At 35.0% G+C, this 20,202-nt stretch overlaps 3 protein-coding genes and 1 long non-coding RNA gene across 6 annotated transcripts in view; 3 read left to right on the top strand and 1 right to left on the bottom strand.

Moving 5' to 3' along the window:
* LOC129943098 (ras association domain-containing protein 8) overlaps positions 1-20,202 on the top strand; it is a 447,741-nt gene that overhangs the window by 33,205 nt on the left and 394,334 nt on the right. The gene's annotated exons all lie outside the window — the stretch shown is intronic.
* Positions 1,162-6,267, top strand: LOC129943099 (transcriptional adapter 2A). Of its 2 annotated transcripts, none has more exons than XM_056052332.1 (5): positions 1,162-1,404; positions 1,502-2,258; positions 2,346-2,558; positions 5,619-5,848; positions 5,916-6,267. In XM_056052332.1, the coding sequence occupies exons 1-5, from the start codon at positions 1,341-1,343 to the stop codon at positions 6,143-6,145; spliced, it is 1,494 nt and encodes a 497-aa protein (XP_055908307.1). In that variant the 5' UTR covers positions 1,162-1,340; the 3' UTR covers positions 6,146-6,267. The 2 variants fall into 2 exon arrangements, with proteins under 2 accessions (XP_055908307.1, XP_055908306.1); XM_056052331.1 differs by having other exon boundaries at positions 1,163-1,404; positions 1,499-2,258; positions 5,916-6,266.
* On the top strand, positions 6,343-6,717 carry LOC129945736 (DNA-directed RNA polymerase II subunit Rpb4). The gene is made up of 2 exons (XM_056055621.1): positions 6,343-6,482; positions 6,543-6,717. The coding sequence occupies exons 1-2, from the start codon at positions 6,343-6,345 to the stop codon at positions 6,715-6,717; spliced, it is 315 nt and encodes a 104-aa protein (XP_055911596.1).
* LOC129943112 (uncharacterized) lies at positions 9,205-9,899 on the bottom strand. Its single transcript, XR_008781166.1, has 2 exons — positions 9,674-9,899; positions 9,205-9,612 (listed from the first exon to the last, which is right to left on the bottom strand). It is a non-coding gene; the product is annotated as an uncharacterized LOC129943112 (long non-coding RNA).

Consider the following 20,202-nt stretch of genomic DNA (forward strand, 5'->3'; position numbering starts at 1 on the left):
TTACTGAATTCAATTATGAGCTAAGGTGACATTTTCCAAAATGTTGCTATTGAACAAACGTCGGTAACATGCCTTAAATAACCAACATTTTATTCAACTTATTTGGAATCCCAACCATTTCGAACGCCATAAGAGATCTAAGATTTCTAATTATTGGATTGACAGAGCAGGGCAAACTTAATGCATTATTTTTGAATTGTAATAAAGAATTCTTAAGAAATCGAATTATAAAAATTCTGATGTCATATTTTTGACAGGAAAAGTGAGAAATTTAGTTTAAATTTCTGAGAATACGGAAATATCTGAGATCTTAGAAATATAAACTGGCCAATTGTTTCAGTGCTTTGAATAATAATGTGTGGTCCATGTGGTGGTATTCTTTTTGAACTTTAAGCAGAACTTGAACATTTCTAGAAAGCTCTAAGAATAGTTTGACTAAAGAGCTCCGTTTTATTTATAAAGCACGCTTGAGCATTGAGCAACATAAATTATTAATTGTCAGCAAAATGAAGAACCACTAAATATGGATTGGTAGAGGTAGCCGATAGTAATTCTCGTACAAACCCCCGTTTTAAAGTGCTCTACCTCTTGTAGGTTTGAATAAAAAGACCACAATTAGTTTTCAAACGACATCTGTTATTTCTTTGCTTCAAAAAGTAACTATAGTCATCTATTATTATAAAGTTTGATAATCAAAAGTTTCTCTAAATTTCCGCTAAACTTATAGAAGGAATAGATCATAGATCAAACCAATATGAAGCTACTAGCAGTCCATATCTAGTAAATCAAAGACGAGCGATATACACTGTCATTTGCTTTTTGTTGTGCACGAAAACTAACTGGTTTTAAAGAAAGACCGCCATTACTTTTATACAAAAAAATTAAGAGAAGTAAACTGAGGACTTTGTATATAAAATCTATAGTCTTATTGTGTAGGTGTTTTTTTACGTTCTCCAAAAACTTAAGGTTTAATGTCATCGTAGCCACTTGGTGCCACTCCCATTAAAACCCACAATGATATTATTGTAGGTTTTATATACAAAGCCTTCGTAGATGGCAATATATCTTGCATCATTATAAGTAGGCCAAAGAACTCCAAAATTGTATTCTATTGAGAATGTAGTGCTCGAACAGTCCTAGCTTGATATTATTAAAAAACATACGTCTTAATGTTGGTACTACTGTTTGTCAAAAAAAATGCGGGGATAACTACAATATTTCTTCTAACTCCTCAGAATAAACTTGTTTGAGTTTAATTCTTGTTTAAATATTACAAATTAATTATTTATACTATTATTACGTTAATACAACATCAACATATTATAAAAATATAGACCAAAATGTCTTTCATGAATCCAGTTGATATGGTAGAGGAAGACGCAGCCGATCTTCAATTTCCAAAAGGTAAACTTGAATCTGCATTGACTGCATTTTAAAATAGTTCCTCCAAAATATTGACACGGTAGCTTGTTTTGTTGCAATGCATTGTTTTTTTTAGTAGAAAACACAATAATAAAAGATGACGAAAATATTTACAAAGATAACGAAAATGACTACATTAAACTTGAGCCAAGTGCTGATACAAAGCACACGGTCAAATATTACAAACCGCACACCCCATCCATACACAATGATCTCGACATATCCCACGACCTTTGTGAGGCTTGCAACCAGATTCTCGAGATCCCCCATGTGAGGTGTCCTGAATGCCTTATTAACTTATGCCTGAATTGCTTTGCGCGTGGCAAAGAAATCGCTCGGCACCGCAATACTCATCACTACATTATAATCCATGACAATATTCATGTATTTCCATGGTCCGATTGGACTGCCTTTGAAGAGAAGCTCTTCCTGCGTTCGTTACAGCTTTTGGGTTATGGTAATTGGGATGATATCGCCAAGGCTATGCGAACCCGAACACCTGACGAATGTCGAGCCCATTACCACGAATGTTATTTTGATGGCATATTCCGTAAATTGCTGGGACTAAGCAATGAAGTCTATTTCCCAGAGCGGACTCCTTATTTGTATAAATTCAAAAGCGTAGATCCCCCTAGACACGAAGCTGACGATCCTATAAATGTCAAAATTATGGCAGGCTATCGTTGTGCACGCGGTGACTTCGACACTCCGTATGACAACTCGGCGGAGAGTATAATTAGTAATCTGGAGGATTTGAGCCAGTGGCCAAGTGCTTACAAGTACTGCGCTGAAGAGTTGCATTGTGCTATTGTTAAGGCATACAATCATCGTTTAGTGTAAGTAATTCACAATTTATAATCTTGCATCCACCCCATGTTCATGTTTGTGAGGTAGTTTTTTTTAACATATGTTTGTGCTTGCAGCGAACGGCAGCGTAGGTGTAGAATTATGCGTGACAATGGTCTGATTGTAGCCAGTCGAACGTTGGGGTGGATAGCAAAGTATTCTGAGGCACTTGAATCACAAAACAACGCTGGAAGATTTCTTGCATTTATGCAAATAACAAATGGCATGAAATTTGATATGCTTGTGGAAGCGATGAGTCATTTTACCGAATTGCGTAAATATATTTTCAGGTGACTAAATTTTATATCTACATATATTTTTTAAGTTATGTTTTTTTGCTTGTCATAAACAAGTCAATAATTTTATATATTCTGTAAAAATAATCAACAGTTCTAAGACACTAAACTCTTTACAGCAGCAAACTTCTCAATCTCGCTTAGTGACCCATTCCTGTCTTATTGGCATCTAATTTAATGAATATTCCGATTCTTCTAGAATGATGAAATCTAGAGTAGGCAGTTTTAACTTTTGTTTAATACTTCATTTCTTGGCTAAGCTGATAAAATAGAATACCAAAAAATCCATTTTCAATCAGGAGATAAATTACTTTGGTACCAAAAACAAAAACCGAAAGTTGACATTTTTATTTTATTATTTTATGTTAAATGATCCGTAGAAATTGTTTGCCCAGCGGTTTTGTGCCCTTCAAAACATTTTGTACGCATAAGTGTTTTATTTTTTTATCAGCTGATAAAATAGGTACTTAACGGTTGGGTTATGGTTATCTTTAAATTTCAAATCATCATGACTACATTTTAAAGGTTGAATTCATTAACATTAACTCCGATAAACTCCCTAGTTGAAAATTTAAAGTTGGCCTGCTTTAGAAATCATATCATTTTATATTTAAAATTATGTTAATGTAACGTGTTATTATTAACTATAAGTATTTATCAACCAGCAAAACACGGGGTTAAACTTCATGGATTGAAGGATAATGAATGAGTATAACAATATGCGGTCCAAAAGACTGAATCAAAATTAAAGTGATAAGAAACCAATATTTACTTCATAACAATAGGAACAAATGAAGATTATTGCACTTGGTTTTTCTTTTATCAAAATGCGTTCTTTTGGTATTGATGAATATCTTCTTTGTTGGATTAGAAACTACCTTTCTAACCTTTCAATACAAGTGGCATTGGATGGCTTCAAGTCTGAAACTCATAAAATAAATGCAGGTGTATCTCAAGACTCCGACTCTTGTCTGCCACTCCTAACCCATTAAACTGTTTCGCTGACGACAGTACCTTCAATTTTTCATATTCTCTTTCTAGATTCACATCCTTTCCCTTCGGATGTGGAACTTCAACGGCAGCATACGATACTTTCAGTAATTAGAATTTAATGCATCAAAAATTAAATTCTGTCTTGTCATTTAAAGTGCTTAGGATTTCTCCAACATTGTGGAACACTTTTCAACTTGAATATAACTTGCATAATTATCATCTTAAGAAATATCTCGAAGACCGAAAGCTTCTTAATGACCGGCAGTACGGCTTTTGCAGCAATAGGTCCACTGGTGATCTCATGGTTCATCTCACCGAAGAGTGGAGCAAATCTTTACATCGTTTTGGAGAAAGTAAGCTTATTGCACTTGATATTTCAAAAGCATTTGATAGGGTTTGGCATCATGCTCTCTTATCAAAAATGCGTGCATTCGGCTTTCATGAATCCCTGCTTCATTGGATTAGTAATTACCTTTTGAATCGTTCAATACAAGAAGTATTGGGTGGGTTCTAGTCTGAAAACCACATAATAAATGCTGGTGTGCCCCAGGGCTCTTTTCTATCTCCAACTTCTAATCCAATACATTGTTTCGCTGACGATAGTACTCTCAGCTTTTCATATTCGTTTTCAGAATCACATCCCTCTTCTTCGGATGTGGAACTGCAACAAAAAAATATGATAAGCTCATTAAATTCCGACCTTAACAGCATTCTTGAATGGGGATTAATAAACCGTCTTGTATCGTTAAAGCGAGATTCACCCCCCTTGCCATTATCCATAGATGGCGCTTGCATCGAGGAGACTGAACATCTCGATATTCTCGGTATGTGTATCACCAACCACCTTTTGTGGAATGATCACATACGCGATGTCGCCAAAAATGCCGCAGGCTGTTTGGGTTTTCTAAGGCGATGCAAGAAATTTGTCTCCCCCTCTGATCTGGCTATTATCTACAAAACTTATATACGTCCAAAGCTTGAGTATAACTCCCATATCTGGGCTGGTGCACCTGCAACCTACCCTTGCCTCTTGGACAACATTGAACGGAGAGCATTTAAATTAATCGGTGATTACACCATCATAGAATCATTTACGTCGCTTGGACATCGTCGAAATGTTTCTTGTCTCTCGCTTTTTTACCGTTATTTTAAGGATTTATGCTCAAGAGAAATAGCCAGTTGCATTCCTCCCCTTAAACAGTTCAACCGTAATACTCGCGCTTCTAGGAATGCTTATCAGTATACCCTTGAGCCCAACTTCTGTGGTACCGTCAAGTACAGAGATTCGTTCTTTAGCCGTACTACGCGAATGTGGAATTCCTTACCACACTCTGTTTTTCCCAGCCATTGCAATATTCAGGAAATCAAAACCAATGTGCACCGACACCTCCTTTCAACCTCTCTCTCCTCTTTCTAGTGCTCTGCATAATAAGGGTAGTAATGTTCCCTTAAGTGCGAGGCGATATAACTATAATCAAAACCGTGTACGTCGCAACAACCTCGGTAATTCATGTATTTCGTAACTTAACTGTAATACAAACAATGCTCCAAATTAGTCGGTTGCATTCTCAATCGCTTCCATGAATGCTCCTCATTTTAACTTTGATTTTGGCCGCACTTTCTACTATAGAGATTCTTCAAAAATGTGGAATGTCTTCTCCTCCTTAACTCTGTGTTTAAACTTGTTAAGGGTAGCAGTATTCCATTTAATATGTGCAAATATATAATAAAACTGAGACATAGAAGTAAAGCATTTTTGAAATGGTTTGTACTGAAATCCCACCAAGGACGAAATTGAAAAATGAAGCCATATTCTCGTTTGTAAAAAAGGACTGACATTTATTGAGATCCAAGAGTGAGCCAAATTACCAGCTTGTGAAGATTTAATAAAAAAAAATGTGTATATATTCATATATTTTTACGATGATAAAAAGTCGATAATAGATGAGAAACCCAAAAGAGCAGACTAATAATAACCTTATTTTTAAGATTATGTTTTAATTCTTTCTGCATCTTTTGTATGTATTTTGTTTTTACGCGAATTTATTTTTCTCAAAAAAGGCTCTACGAGTTACGAAAGAACGGTGTTCGTTCGCTCCATGGGGGGTCAATATATTTTAAACAATTGAAAAGACGTCAACAAGAAGCTCGAAACAGAAAGAGTGAACGTTTGAAAAACGACTGGAAAACTCTAATTCCCGATCCAAACAGTCAAATACCCGGAGTATGCATTATTCCAAATATATTTTCACCAAATCCTCGCAAAAAAGCTGCTCCTATAGATATTATAGGTAAAACGTTGTTGAACTTATAGCATAGTTTTTGGTTCATCGTATGTTTGAATTTATTTTTTTTTAGGCTTACCGGGTTATGCAAAACTTACACAAAGTGAACGTGATCTATGCAGTGTTGCTCGTATAATTCCGGCAGCCTTCATGAATTATAAAACATTATTAGTTGCAGAAAATACTAAAATTGGGTATCTTAGATTGGCAGATGCTAGACGATTGATAAAAATTGATGTTAACAAAACACGACAAATTTACGACTTTTTACTAGAAGAAGGACATATTAATAAACCAACATGAACTATATTTACAAAACAATGTTGTGTTTTTTATTAGAATTAGTTCTTTTTCTTAAAATATTTATGAAACAAAGCAAGGAAACAGTTACCGTGTTGTTACCATTTATGTGGTATCATCTTACTCCAAACTGTTTAGTTACTTATTTTTTTTGTTTAGAGTTTGAAAATGCAGAAACTTTGCTGATATCTGAAGTCCATATGTTATTGGATCATAGGAAAAGACAAAATGAATCGGCGGACGAGGAACAAGAGTTCTCAGAGGTCTTTATGAAAACCTACAGCTATACAGATAGTTTTCGTAAATTCAAAAATAAAGAAACCATTGCTGCAGTTCGAAGGTTTGTTATAATTGGATTAAGTTATATTTGTTTGAAATATTTCATTAAATTTTATTTCAGCTTACTCATGCAAAAAAAATTACATAAATTCGAATTAGCTGCTCTGGGTAATCTTTGTCCCGAAGCACCAGAAGAAGCAAAAGCTTTAATTCCATCACTTGAAGGACGTTTCGAAGACGAAGAATTGAGGCAAATACTTGATGATATTGGCACAAAAAGAAGTTTACAATATTAAAGTAGTTTTAATGTTGGCATAAATCATTTGATAATAATTTTATACTGGAGTCACATTCTTGGTTTTTTTCTGTTTGTGTTCAATTTTATTTAAGTGGTATAAAAAGACATAAATTAAAAACGAACTAAACAAAAATGCTTTCTTTAAACTAGTTTTTGGAAACTAAAACTTGAAGCTCATCAAACTTTATTGATCGTACCATATTTCTTCAATAATTAAGATTATGTTTGAATTTCTAACCTCTGAACACAAATTAATGAATATACATACATTTTTTTAGGTTTTGTTTCGTTTCTGATCTTCATAGTCATTTTCACTCATTATTTGAGAAATGGTAAAATAATAAATCTAAAAGCTTAAAACTCCCCGAATGCTATTATCAATGGGTGGTACTTGCGTCGAGTTTTTCAATCGTTTTGATCTGACTAGTAAATAAACCGAAAGTCAAGAATAATTTAAATATTTGACCTGACGTACCAACAACCAATTTGGATCACTTATGGCTCGCGTACACTTAATCCGTTATCAGCCAAATTTCGCTCGAACGAAACATATAGAAAGGAAAGAAGCGCCTATAGCACTGAAAGCGGCATCGTCTTATACCGCCAGATAGTAACCGATCAACCGCCATAATCCAAACAAGTTTGGATTTTTTGTCTTTGTCGAGTCAATTCACACCATAAAGTTCACGAAAAAAAATATAAAAAAATAACGAAAAATAATAGATACATTTTCAAAAACTTATAACAACAGAGACATTGCTAAATAGCTATGGGCCGAAATTTCTTCAGAGATGGATCTGACTGTTTCTCATATAAAGAAAAAATGGAGTATTTTAAGAGCCCAAATCCAAAAAAAAGTACACTAACTGCAATGGAGCTGGAAGATCTGGTGGTGCGGCCGAAAACAAAAAGTCTTGTTGGGCTTACTACGACTCACTTTTATTTTAAGCAAATCAAATGAAATAGGGAACCCCAGCCGAAAATATGATACGGAACCTCAGCTAGAGGTATCACAGCCTAATTCCTCGCTGTTTTTGCAACCGGGAACTTCAACAGAATTCCGACCTGATACCCTATAACTTAAAATCAACATTTAACTTCTCAAAGATTTCAAACCTTCAGTTCCTTTCTTTGCATAAATATTTCATTAACCCATACGTTGACGTATGACGGAATGAATATCGAAAATATTTCTATGAAATCTTCCATTAACAAAATTATTTTTACATCCAAGCTTTACAAATTTAGACTCTAGACCGATATCGTCCGCAGTCGGAAGCAGTGTATGCAGTCCAACGTTCGAGAATGTCGTCCAAATTGTTCCGACCCGATATCGGCCTATAATTCGGTCGTTAGACTGAATTTCAAAGAGAAACCGTAGAAAAATTGGTGATCGTTGTCTAACCGAAACATTCTCATCTCTCAAGCAACGTCGAAATATTTTATGCCTGTAATTATTTCATCGCTGTTATAATGACTAGTCTAGTCAAATAGCCAGTTACATTTCTCACCTTGAAGAGTTCAACCGTAATACACGTACTTCTAGGCATACTTATTAGCACTACATGAATTTGCCTTATCAGGGTGCCTACTCTGTATTTATTTCTGAAAGTGCTCTTCCTTCCGCTTTGCTCGTAAAACTTTCCAAATGAAATAAAAAAAAGAAACAGCAACCATTAATTGTGTTTTAAAAGAAGTAACTTAAAATAAATCGAAAGATAATAGTTTCGATTTCACTTTGCATGGGTCCCTGAGTGGAAAGCGAATCGGTTGGAAAATTATACGGGAGAAATACAAAGTTATAGAAAGGTAAATTTCGGTTAATGGCGGAGAATAATTTCACTGTGTTAATGAATGTTTATTATCTTAGTTTCGTGTTCTTAAGTCCATTCAAGATGAACTTTTTGTTCCTAAAAGATGCAACTACAGTTCCAGTTAACTTAAAATCTGATGTTTTTCTTGCTCTTTTTGCAGGCCCATATCTGCTTTATAACAGTCTAGGACCTCCGCTTATTGTTCGGCTGCACATGGTCTATTAAGAGACCTATAGTTGTGTTCATAAAAATAGCAGTGCTCTCAAAGGCCCTCAATATCAAAGTTATAATATATTTCATTAAAATTCTAATAACAAACTAAAATATTTTATTCATAATAACAGAAAATAAGTATTATTGGACCACTCCATAACGGGTAACTACTTCTGCGCAAACCCTGATTTTGCATTTTTTTTAGGTATGCTTTGGGTCATAGTCTTGATGGTATACCCAAACAAACGGCATTTCCTCTGGGCCCTTATTATGAATTACGAAACGAACGGCAGAAAAAACGAAACTCGAAGAAACGAAAGTCATGGTGAAGAGCGATTATAAGATACGAAAATAGAAAGCAAAAAAAGTTGCCAGGCAAAAACGAAAAATGATAATTTTTTAAAGGAGCAACTAACTTCACTCCTATTAACAAATGTCAAAATATAAATAAAGTCGAGGAAGTTTCAAAAATAAATGTAATTTGCATAAATTCTATAAAATGTTTTTTCACTGCGACTATTTCCTTGAAAGCGAAGATGAATCCCAAACTAACGAAGAAGAGGAAATGCGTATAAAAAGAAGAGTTTTAAGAGATTCATCGAACCCAATGAGCCTTCCACGCATTTTGCGCTTAAGATTGTACCTAAAATCTTTCCATACCTAACGAAGAACAGAATTAATCATAAACACAACCATCCATTGGTTTCTCTGGAGGACCGCATGAATTTAGCTTATCAGTCAAAGCCTTCCAAAGAATTTTGGATTTGGCTTTGGCTTGGCTCGTCGGCAAGTAATTTTTTGCTATGTTTGGATTGGTTTCCATAAAAGCTACCAGCAAATCCAACTGCTTAGCATTAGTTGTAGGCCTAGAAGGTAAGAAATAACTTATTTGTATGTTTTTGACAATTTTATTTGTTATTTACTTACATTTTTTTGCGCACTTAACAAAACAAAAAAATAAATGAGATTTGACATCTACCCCCAAAACGAAAGCTGAAGGCACTCGTAAATAAAAATACGAGTATCGTCATTTTTACGATTCTCGTTTTTCTTAATCGCAATTTGACGATTTAGTGCCACTACAATCGTTTTTTCTAATCGCAATTTAACGAATAAGCGTTATTTTGAACGAGTTTCGTTTTTCATAATAACCCCCCTGGTAACATAACCTCCTCGATTATTTTCACATACTCGGTTGCATCAATTATAAACCCCGATGGGATAAATAGGCCCGACCCCGTAGTATGAAAAGCAAGCCCATATCATAATTTTTCCTCCACCATGCTTCACTGTTTTTATAGTGTACCGTGGATCGTTTGCTGCATTTTAGGGTCGTGTCACATATTCTCGACGATCCTTGGACCCAAAAAGGACGACTTTCATCGTTCCACAGAATATTCCTCTATTTCTCTGTTGCCTAATCTCTATGTGCTTTAACTTTATTTAACTACATTCTCTTTGTTCAAGAATGGTACCTTGAGTGGACTTCGGGCTAGTAACTTTGCTTAAAAAAGACGGTTTTGTATTGTGACACGTTAACAGACAATTAAAGTCCTTTTTTTATTTTCCTAGAGCCTATGGAAGGGTTCTGTTTTGCTAACTGTCAGTTTATTCAGTAGTCATCCTTTTTGGGCCTAGCGTTTTCGGTTTATTTTGCTATTTTGATGCGTTACTGACCATTTTTGCTGAGCAGCCTTGGATGTCTTGAATATTTTGGTAGGTATGTATTTCCCTCCAAACTAAGTTTTCGAATTTCTTCGGTGCAATGTCTTCACCGTCCCATTGTTTATTTTTGAGCTAATATTTATTAATTTTTGTATATGCTTGTATTACAGATGTCTCATCCCAGCAGAAAAAAATGAAACACATTTTTCTATTAACAGACAAGCCTTAACAGACAAGAGCTTTTAAAAATAAAGCTGAGAAAGCTCTTTTTGCCATGCATGTTTTTTTTTCGTTCTAGAAACTTTTCTCTTCTCATTTGTTATTTTGTTTGCCAACGAATACAAAAACAAAGTTTGGTCCGTTGCAAACAAATGTACGTATATCTTTTTTTTATGCGCGTTTTGGTGCGTAAAAGAAGAAAGGGGTGATAATGATAATGTTGGATCTTGTTTTTGTATATTTTTTTTGTGAATGTCGATTGTTAGTTGTCCGGTAAGTAGAATAGAAGAAGTTGTTTGTATGTATTGCTATAAGAAAATATCGTGTAGGCAAGTGAATGTGCAGATGATTTAATTTCTGTGTTTTCTAATTTTAACTTCCCATAGGAAGTTATTGTAATGGGTCTGATTTGTCAAATTGAAATTGACTGGATCGCACGAACCTGCTCATGTATCCAAAGAGTCTGTTTAAATATAAAAAGTAATAAATTTGTTGATCATTAAATATTATTAAGACAGTATAATGGCTTGTGCAGAAAAAAAATCGGTTCATTAGTTCTGGAGAAAACTTAAAAACAAAATAACGGTACTTTTCTGGAGAAATACAAAAATATGACAAATCTAAAATCTAAAATAAACATGTTACAGAAAATTAGTCGACTTAAAAAGAGTAAAAAAAGGCTTTGGTCTGATGAAAAGAATTCTCTCGAAAGAGAAATCGATTTAATGGAAGGTATAAATCAAAACACCAAGACTTTTGCGAAACTTATTTTAACGCGAACGTTCGTCCTGCGGTTTTAACTTTCTCAGAGATCAACTTGGATTACACTTGCCCAACCATCTTCCTTACATAGACATTACAATATACCTATAAAATTTAATTGAAGTCTCTAGCGTTATTGGTTCGTGAGATATTTAGGGTTAACCAAAATTTTCACCTTTTGTTTTAACTCATATTGTAAAAAAAACCACCCACGCAATTTTCTTGAGATTCCTTTCAGCATCTTTCTACATTATTATCAGTATAACAAAATTTGAAGTCGATATCTCTTCTGGTTCTTGAGCTATGGACAGCAAAAAAAACGTCGCGAACGTACGAACGTAGTTACACACGCGCAGACATTTTCCCAAAATGCTTTTATTTCCACTATAGGGACCCTAAAACGTTGAGAAATGTCAAAACTTTCAATTCGACAAATCGGACCCATTACAATAATCAAAAAGGAACACGTTTTTTTTTATACAGTTATGTCAAGGAAACATCAAATCAGACAGTACAAATCTACAGGAAGACCCTTATTTGAACAGAAAACAGTACATATTTCATTTTTTGCTGCACAAAATCTACTTGTCCATTTTTGAGGAAGTTATGTATATTTTTGAATAAAAAAAATAAGATCATTTCTTTTAAAACTAGAAAAAAAATATTATTTTAATTGTTGACACAATACCTATGTACATTGAGGTACATACATGTACATTGGACATATGTATGTAGGTACCTCATCATCCAATTGACACCAGTCAACAACAATCCATTACGTTTAAAAACATATAAAACAGAAAAATGTATTTGTGGAGATTTTACAAAATTGAAGAAAAAGATGAATTCATAAAAAATAATTCACATGAATGCACGCAACTAGCATTTACATATCCGATAATAAGAACTCGAGCTATAAAGACAACCTTGTCCTAGCTTTGTTTCTATTTCCAAAGACAACTGTAAATATTTTTTGTTTCTCGTCGTTGACAAGCGATCAACTCTCATGCACCTATTTTCAACGCATCACCACCAGCCACACCACAACACAAAAAATCAAAATAAAACAGTTTTGTTTTCATTTGTGAAGAATGATCTTGGTGTATTATGTTTTACTGTGCAGTGCATTAGGATTACGAGAGGAAAAGAACATACAAAAATGATTTCAGATTTTTCTTTGCCTTAGTTTTCATTCATAGGAAAGAAGACGAGCAACATAGCTTTCGTGTATTCATTTAGTGAATGTGTTGAACTTTTTGAAAAAGCTCTTTTTTTGGTTGATTTCAGTTTCATATATCATTTCTCGCCATAAGGGTGAGACATCTGTATATTTATTATCTGTGCTTGTATGTTACAAATACTTAAAACTTTAAATTATTTACTAACCGAAAAATAAAAAAGTATTTTTAACACTATTTAATTATACAATCAAAAGCACTGCTATTTTTATGAACACTCTATACCCAGAGAGTTTGAAATAATGTGTGTTCACCGGGAAAAGTAGAGTATAACTTCAAGCTAAAAGTCTCTGATATGAAAACGAAAGACCGTTAGATGCAAGTAACATGTAAATTTGTTTTGTAAGAATTTCCGTTATTTAAATAATAGACAATCTAATAAAATGTGACCAGCACTGCTATTTTTATAAACACAACTGTAACATTCCTAACGTTTATATCTGAAGCTCGTCTTTAAATCGTTTGCCTGGGTTTTCAACAGTAATTCCGTCCGTATTCGAGGCTTGTTGGTGCTTCGCAACTTTTCTTTACGTGGTCAGGAAGTCACCCTGACGCATGACCTTCAACCTTTATGATCAGGTCCTATATTTAAACTGCAAGGCCGAGAGCCGGAATAACCGCTCTTTACAGACCTGACCTCTGGGGTGGAATCGGCTAAGATGATAGTTGACTATCATTTTTTCGATAGTCAAATTGACTATCATTCTCATTCCGTCTGTGTAAGATGATTCAACTCAATTCGATTGAACAATTTCAGATTCAAATTGTCAAAATCGTTGTTGCCTTTGTGGAATTTTAAATTGATTCTTATAAAACATCTAAATAAAAGTACCAAAATTTCTAGTTTTAAGTAAAATTCTTACTTTTTTCGAATATCGTAAGCTTTGTCGGTCACAAGAATGTGTTTTTGTACCTAAAAAAGGTAGCTTTTTTTTTTTTTTTTTTTTTTTTTTTTATATCCGATGGAAATCTTCAAAAGACACTCGGTAAGAATCGGTACCGAGTAGTGTGGGACTCTTACCGCACTAAAACCACCGGTGAATCAGGACCAATCTATGAAAGATCGACAAATGATTTTTATTTCTTAATTTTTAAAATCGCATTGGGGGAAGTTTAATGTTATAACACTTTCCCGTAGCTTTTAGCCCATCAGCTCATGAGGCTTGGTTCTTCTTAATCTCCGAACATTGTCTCGTACATTTAATACGGTTGTTACCGAAATATTCATTTGAATATTTTTTTTTATTATTATAAGAAAAAGGCGGCGCACGGCACTGACAACTTGATCGGATAGACGTATGTTTATGTTTGGTTTTGTTGGTTAGGATGACTGAATTATTCCTATATACCCATATGTTTATAAACATCGATAAATAAGAATGAATGAGATAGTGGTATGACAGGATTGAGAAGAAAAATTTATAAGAAATATTATCTAATATTGTAGTAGATTTTTCATTCCTAAGCTTAAGAGTGCGTTCCAAGCAGCAACTCAAAGAGAGGGTAGGGTGTAGAATTTTTGACTGGCCTAATTAAGCAGAAACTTGAGTTAGGTGGTTTTTGAAAAGCTTAAGCTCAAATATAAAATTTCAATATCAATAGAGTTCAATGATCCTGGAAAGAGGGGTTTTGCAGGATTATCTGCCGTTGGATAGCTGCAAAGCTTTTAAAAGAAAAAAAGAGAAATTAAGAACAAAGGCGTAGGTAGGTAATTTACTAACTTCTGAGCAGTGAAAGCCATTAAACGTTCGGTTACCGGAATAGTTATTGTCTAAACGACCATTTCAGTCGAGACAAAGAAATTTTCGATTTTTTTTTGTCGTTGAAAAAAAATTTTCCTTGGTAAAAAGACCCGAAACAAAGAAGGAGTTGCAATTTCAAAACTTACATAAAAATAATTTTATATTTCTTGGTAAGAATATTTTGATATATTTTTTTTTTGAAAGTGATAGGTATTAACTTTCTTTGTTTAATAGAATTTAAATTGGCAGTCGGAAATAACGGCTGCCCGATATATTCATCCCGGTTCCCGGAATAATTATTAAATACACCCCAAAGAAGAAGCCAACCTATAAAAACTACCAGGGTAACAAGGAAAAAGCAAGCAGCCTAAGTATAGTTTGAGCAGTGCAGGAACTTCGTTCCATATCCACCTTTAATACAACACCCATAGGAATTTGGAAGGTCACATAAGTGCGAAGATTGACCTCCGAAATTTATAAAGCCGCCGTAGTTGAGAGGTTTAAGCCGTTGATCGTTTCAAGGGCTCAAAGCAGAAGTTCATGGTTCAAGTCCCGGCCAAAACCATAAATTATTTTTTTTATATTCAAATTTTTTTTATTCGTAAATTCATTTTTTTTAACATCAATTTAATATTCTAAAAAGTCTATAACTTGGTAATTCGGAGTATAAAAGAATAAGGTGTTAATTCTAAGTATCACCACGCGAACCGAGTTAAAAGTAAAAGCTAATCGCGGAAGTGAAATATATACATATCTAAATATAAGTGAACAAATACCTACAAAAAAAAAAGGAAACAACATCAAGTGCATCGAAAGATTGCTCAGGGTACAACAAACCTTCTATTCAACAGCAGTGGCCACTTCTCGAGGAATAAAGGGGTAAGTTTGTACATATCTTTTTGATTAACTTGATAATTATTTATTCTGCACTTATACCTATATGTATATATAATAAAAAATATATTGTTTTAACACTTGCGCGAATTAGTGGGGTGGGTTTGAAAAGGGGATTTTTGACTTAAAGTGAAGTAATCAAAAAGAAAAGAAAAAAAAAGGAATTCAAATCCAAAATAATTGTAATAAGCCGAAGACGCGGTTATACTTTTAAATTCAAATCTTAAGATTTTGTGCTTTGCGTTGCCAATATAGATTGAATTATTTTTCTTTATTAGTGCACTTACCTAATTGAATCATTTTAATGAAATTAGTATTTGTAACTTAAATTTAAATAGATTAGTTAAAATATGATATATGTAGCTTTATAAAATAACAAATTTCTAATTAAAAATATATTTAAATGTCTGAAATTGAGACGTACATATCTTTTTATTTCTGAATATTAGTTGAATAATCATGGAGTAATTTCTTTAGTATAAAGGATGAGAGGATGATGATAAGAAGGGTGATGTCTTGAGGGAGGAAGAAGCCATTCAAAGGGGTTACTCTAGCGAGGGAGTTAACCAAGGTAGGGGGGGTAGAGGCGATGTCTCGCGCATCATCAACACCAGGATGCAGAGTCTGGCAATATTTTTTTTGTATCGACATTGAAGGGTCCAAGAACCACACCCACCACTGAGCTAAGGGTTCAATGAATTGCCAGCAAGGATCAAAAGAAGGCAAATAGGTCGTTACAAATGGCGCCCATAACGTGGAGCCCACTATCGCAAGATGGTGAGGCAACAGATTTTAATTGAGCCAATTCATTTTTGTTTACAAAATTTTAAATACTTTTACTTAAATTTTATTTTATTTTTTTTTCAATATTTTTTTTTAAATTCATTTTCGACATCCGTTGGTTGATGTGTTTGCACGTTCCTTGTGAGTCCCGGTGACTGAGTGTATAGCATTTGGTACCGCGTTGCCATACGGGAAATGCAATCTTACATTTAATCAATAGATGGAGTGGGTGCTAGATAGTCCGAGTCTTTGGGTAATTGCATAGCAAGTATCCAAATAGCAGGGCACAGTAGCACACACTTCAATTATAAAACAATGTATGAAAGAGACTCGTAGGTGCAAGATGCGCATTCGGAAGTCCGTTCAACATATTTTCATTTCATTTCTCCGAGGTTTTCAGAGGTCTTCGTTGATGAAGGATTGTCAATTGATGTCCTGAAAACTGAGGAGAAAACTTTACATAGAAATAGACTACAATAAGTTCAATAGCAAATTATATTAGAATATTTTAAATTTTTTTTGCTCATTTTTCGGCTCACAGAACTACGGCTTTTTCCTCAAGGTCAGGAATCACCCTTCTTAAATCTTATCTTCTCATCCTTGTACATTACATGATATACATATATAAATATAACATACCTATTAGAAAAAGTTTTCATTATTTTTTGGAAAACTTTGAAAAATTATATTTTTTCTTCTTTATTTTTAAACAACAATTTTTAACATTATTGTTATATTTTTGAATTTATTTTTTTTTATTTTCAATACCCGTTTATAATTTTTAATACAAGTGGTATTGGTGGAATTTGAACCAAAGAAGTAATCGATTGGAGTTTTGTTTTGAGTTCTTTGGGAAATCAAATTGAGGTTGTCAATTTCAAATTGGGATTTTGTTTTTTTTTTTTATTTTATGGTTTGCAGCCAACTGAACATTTAGAGTTCAGAGAAATTTTCGATATTTTTTTTTGAAGGTTTAAATTTTCAACGGATTTTTCTTGTGACATCTGAAGAAACCAAGATTGGCAGAAGTTGTCTTTGAGAACGGCATGAGTAGAGGTCGTCGGGTTTCAATTCACGACGATTTGAATGTGATTTTGGCGCACTCTGAAGCTAGGTTTGAAGAATTTTACCGACGATTTAGAAATAGTATCGATCGTTTCGATTTAGATAATTCATTTTCTTTTTCTGAAAATTTAAACTCAATCGTTTCAAACTCAACCTCAAACATGTCCAATGATAATTCCGCGGTCATTGACGAAGTTCAAGACAACGAGGCGGGTAATAATAGTTTAAATCCCGTAGTTAATCAAAGGGCAGATCCAACGGAAGAGTTAGCGAAGAGAATAGAGAAAGGTATGCTAGAAAATCAAGTCAGGTTGTTTCAGCAAATGGATGTTTTCATGGTGAACGTAATACAAAAATTGGAGACCTTGAACTTTCCCACTCAAGGACAAAACATCCCTGCTACACATAACCCCTTAGGTACATCTAATGAGGAAGCAAACAATAATCCGTTCCAGCCTTCACCTGCACCCCGAAATTCCGCTAGTCCATCAAATTTTAGTGCAACGGAATCTTGTAGGCTTGATCGGTGGAACATAAAGTATGACGGAACCGATAGTGTTTCAGATTTTCTTTTTAAAGTCGAACTCATGCATTCATCGTCATCGTATTCCGATGAACAGGTTACAGCAAATTTTCATATTTTGTTGAGCGGAAGAGCGAATAAGTGGTTGTGGAGATATTTGCGGAAAAACCCAACAGCTAAGTTATCCGATCTAAAGATGGCGATGAAGAAAGAATTTGGGCGTTTAGAGGACGATGTAGAAATTTATATGAAATTGTTGATTCGTAAGCAGGGTTTGAAAGAGTCGTTTGATGATTTTTACAACTCTGTTATAGGTCTTAACGACCGTTTAAAAGAGCCGTTCGACGAACGAAAACTTATGCATGTAATCCGAAATAATTCGAGAGACAAATTAGGGGAAATTCTGTTGTCGTCAAATGTAAAGAATATTGAGGAGCTCAGGAACAAAGCAAGAGAGGCTGAGAGGTTCCTAGCGAAACGAACTTCTTTTCAAAAGAGCGTTCACGAAATCGCAGTCGATGTTGAAAAGGAAGAAGTCGCTGAAGATGGTGAGGAAATAGCAGCTATCTCTTCAGCTCGAAAACTAACTTCGGTGGCTAATTATGTGTGCTGGAACTGCGATGAAAAAGGTCACGCTTATCATTTTTGCCCTTCTCGGGTAAGGAATTTATTCTGTTTCTTATGTGGTGCAAAGGGGGTCTCCACTATTGAATGCGGTAAGCATACGGGAAACTTTTCGAGGGACGAAAAACGGAAAGGGGAAATTCGTTCCTCGAAAAATACCCCCGAACACCTTCAGAAGTAAATACCCCTAATAATGTCATCGCCTGTTCGAAAGTTTCTCAAGAAAGTATTCCTGTTAAGATCTTGGAACGAACAGAACCTTTCATTCCTCAAGTTACTCAGTCTCATTCCTGTGAGACACTTAATCTAAAATCTCTTCATGAGCGCAAGCTAAACTATTACAAAGTTCGTTCTCGAATTTTCGGGAAAAATAATAGTTTAGCCAGCGTTCACATTCAAAAGTGCCGGCGTCGGTTTCGCAATCGAAAGAAATTTCGAAAACATATTGTAGAAACTATCATTTCCTCAAATGCAGATGGCAGGATGTATGCGAATGTCTTGCTAAACAATGAGTCAATTTTTGGCTTATTGGATAGTGGAGCATCCATATCTGCGCTAGGCAGGGAGTGTTGGGAGTTGGCAAAAAGAATAGGAGTCGTCGTGAAACCATATACAAATATCGTACGAACTGCAGATGGTAAGTCGCATGATATAATTGGTCACTGCGAAATTCAGACTACGTACAATGGTATCACGAAACCCCTTTCTTTCTACTTGATTCCCAACCTTACTCAAAAACTGTATTTGGGGATGAACTTTTGGCGAGATTTCAATTTGACGCCTCAAATAAGCGAAATACAAGCCAACATCGATGCTAGCGAAGGAGAAGGTAACTTCAAGGATGGGGCTGAACTGATAGAACTTTCACCCGCACAAAACCTAAAACTTGAAAATGTCAAGAGGCTTTTTCCTAACTTTGTCGTGCTAGGGCTAGGTAAGACAACTTTGGGTTGTCATGTCATCGATACACGAAATGCTGTCCCTATCAAATCCCGGCATTATCCATTGTCTCCGGTCCGTCAGGAAGAGGTTTATAAGGAGTTGGACCGTATGTTAGAACTGGGGGTTATCGAGGTTAGTAATTCACCGTGGAGTTGCCCGGTAGTGTTAGTAAGAAAGCCAGGTAAGGTTCGCCTATGTCTCGATTTCCGAAAAGTTAATGCAGTCACCGTTAAGGATGCTTACCCTTTGCCTCATATAGAGGGATTACTAAGCCGGATCAAGGACACACATTATATCACAGGAATCGACTTGAAAGATGCATATTGGCAAATACCTCTAGATGAGAGATCGAGAGAGAAAACTGCTTTTGCCGTGCCTGGTAGACCACTTTACCAGTTTAAGGTAATGCCATTTGGCTTAAGCAATGCTGGCCAAACCATGAGCAGAGTCATCGACCAAGTAGTGCCAAGTTCGATTCGTGAGAATGTGTTTGTTTATCTAGATGATTTACTTATTTGTACGGCTGATTTTGAGTCGCACATTAAAATCCTTAACGAAGTGGCTGCTCTTCGGAAGGCAAACCTTACGATTAACCTCGATAAAAGCAAGTTTTGCATGCGGGAAATTAAGTATCTCGGGTACATTGTCGGCCAAGGTACTTTGAAAACCGACCCTGACAAAATCGAGGCGATGGTTAATTTCCCCGTTCCTACGACCTTAAGACAAGTTAGGAGATTTCTAGGATTAACTGGCTGGTATCGGAGGTTTATTCGAAACTATTCAGATTTAGCCGCACCTCTTACCGATTGTCTTAAAAAGTCAAAAAAATTTGAGTTGACACCTGAAGCTTTGGACGGGTTTAATAGGTTGAAGACTGCGCTTTCCTCGGCGCCTGTATTGACACAGCCTGATTTCAACAAGCCGTTTATTATCCAATGTGATGCCTCTTCGGAAGGAGTGGGAGGTGTTCTTTTTCAGTTTGATGAGAACAACTACGAG

The sequence above is a fragment of the Eupeodes corollae genome, chromosome 1 (genome assembly GCF_945859685.1).
Source record: "Eupeodes corollae chromosome 1, idEupCoro1.1, whole genome shotgun sequence".
In the NCBI taxonomy this organism is placed as follows: Eukaryota; Metazoa; Arthropoda; class Insecta; order Diptera; family Syrphidae; genus Eupeodes; species Eupeodes corollae.

Bases quoted from the DNA above. Each gene is read 5' to 3' on its own strand.
- LOC129945736 (XM_056055621.1), top strand. From the start codon at position 6,343: ATGTTATTGGATCATAGGAAAAGACAAAATGAATCGGCGGACGAGGAA. The intron at 6,483-6,542 runs GTTTGTTATAAT...ATTTTATTTCAG, and splicing joins ACCATTGCTGCAGTTCGAAG to CTTACTCATGCAAAAAAAAT.
- LOC129943099 (XM_056052331.1), top strand. From the start codon at position 1,341: ATGTCTTTCATGAATCCAGTTGATATGGTAGAGGAAGACGCAGCCGAT. The intron at 1,405-1,498 runs GTAAACTTGAAT...TGTTTTTTTTAG, and splicing joins CGATCTTCAATTTCCAAAAG to TAGAAAACACAATAATAAAA. The intron at 5,849-5,915 runs GTAAAACGTTGT...ATTTTTTTTTAG, and splicing joins TGCTCCTATAGATATTATAG to GCTTACCGGGTTATGCAAAA.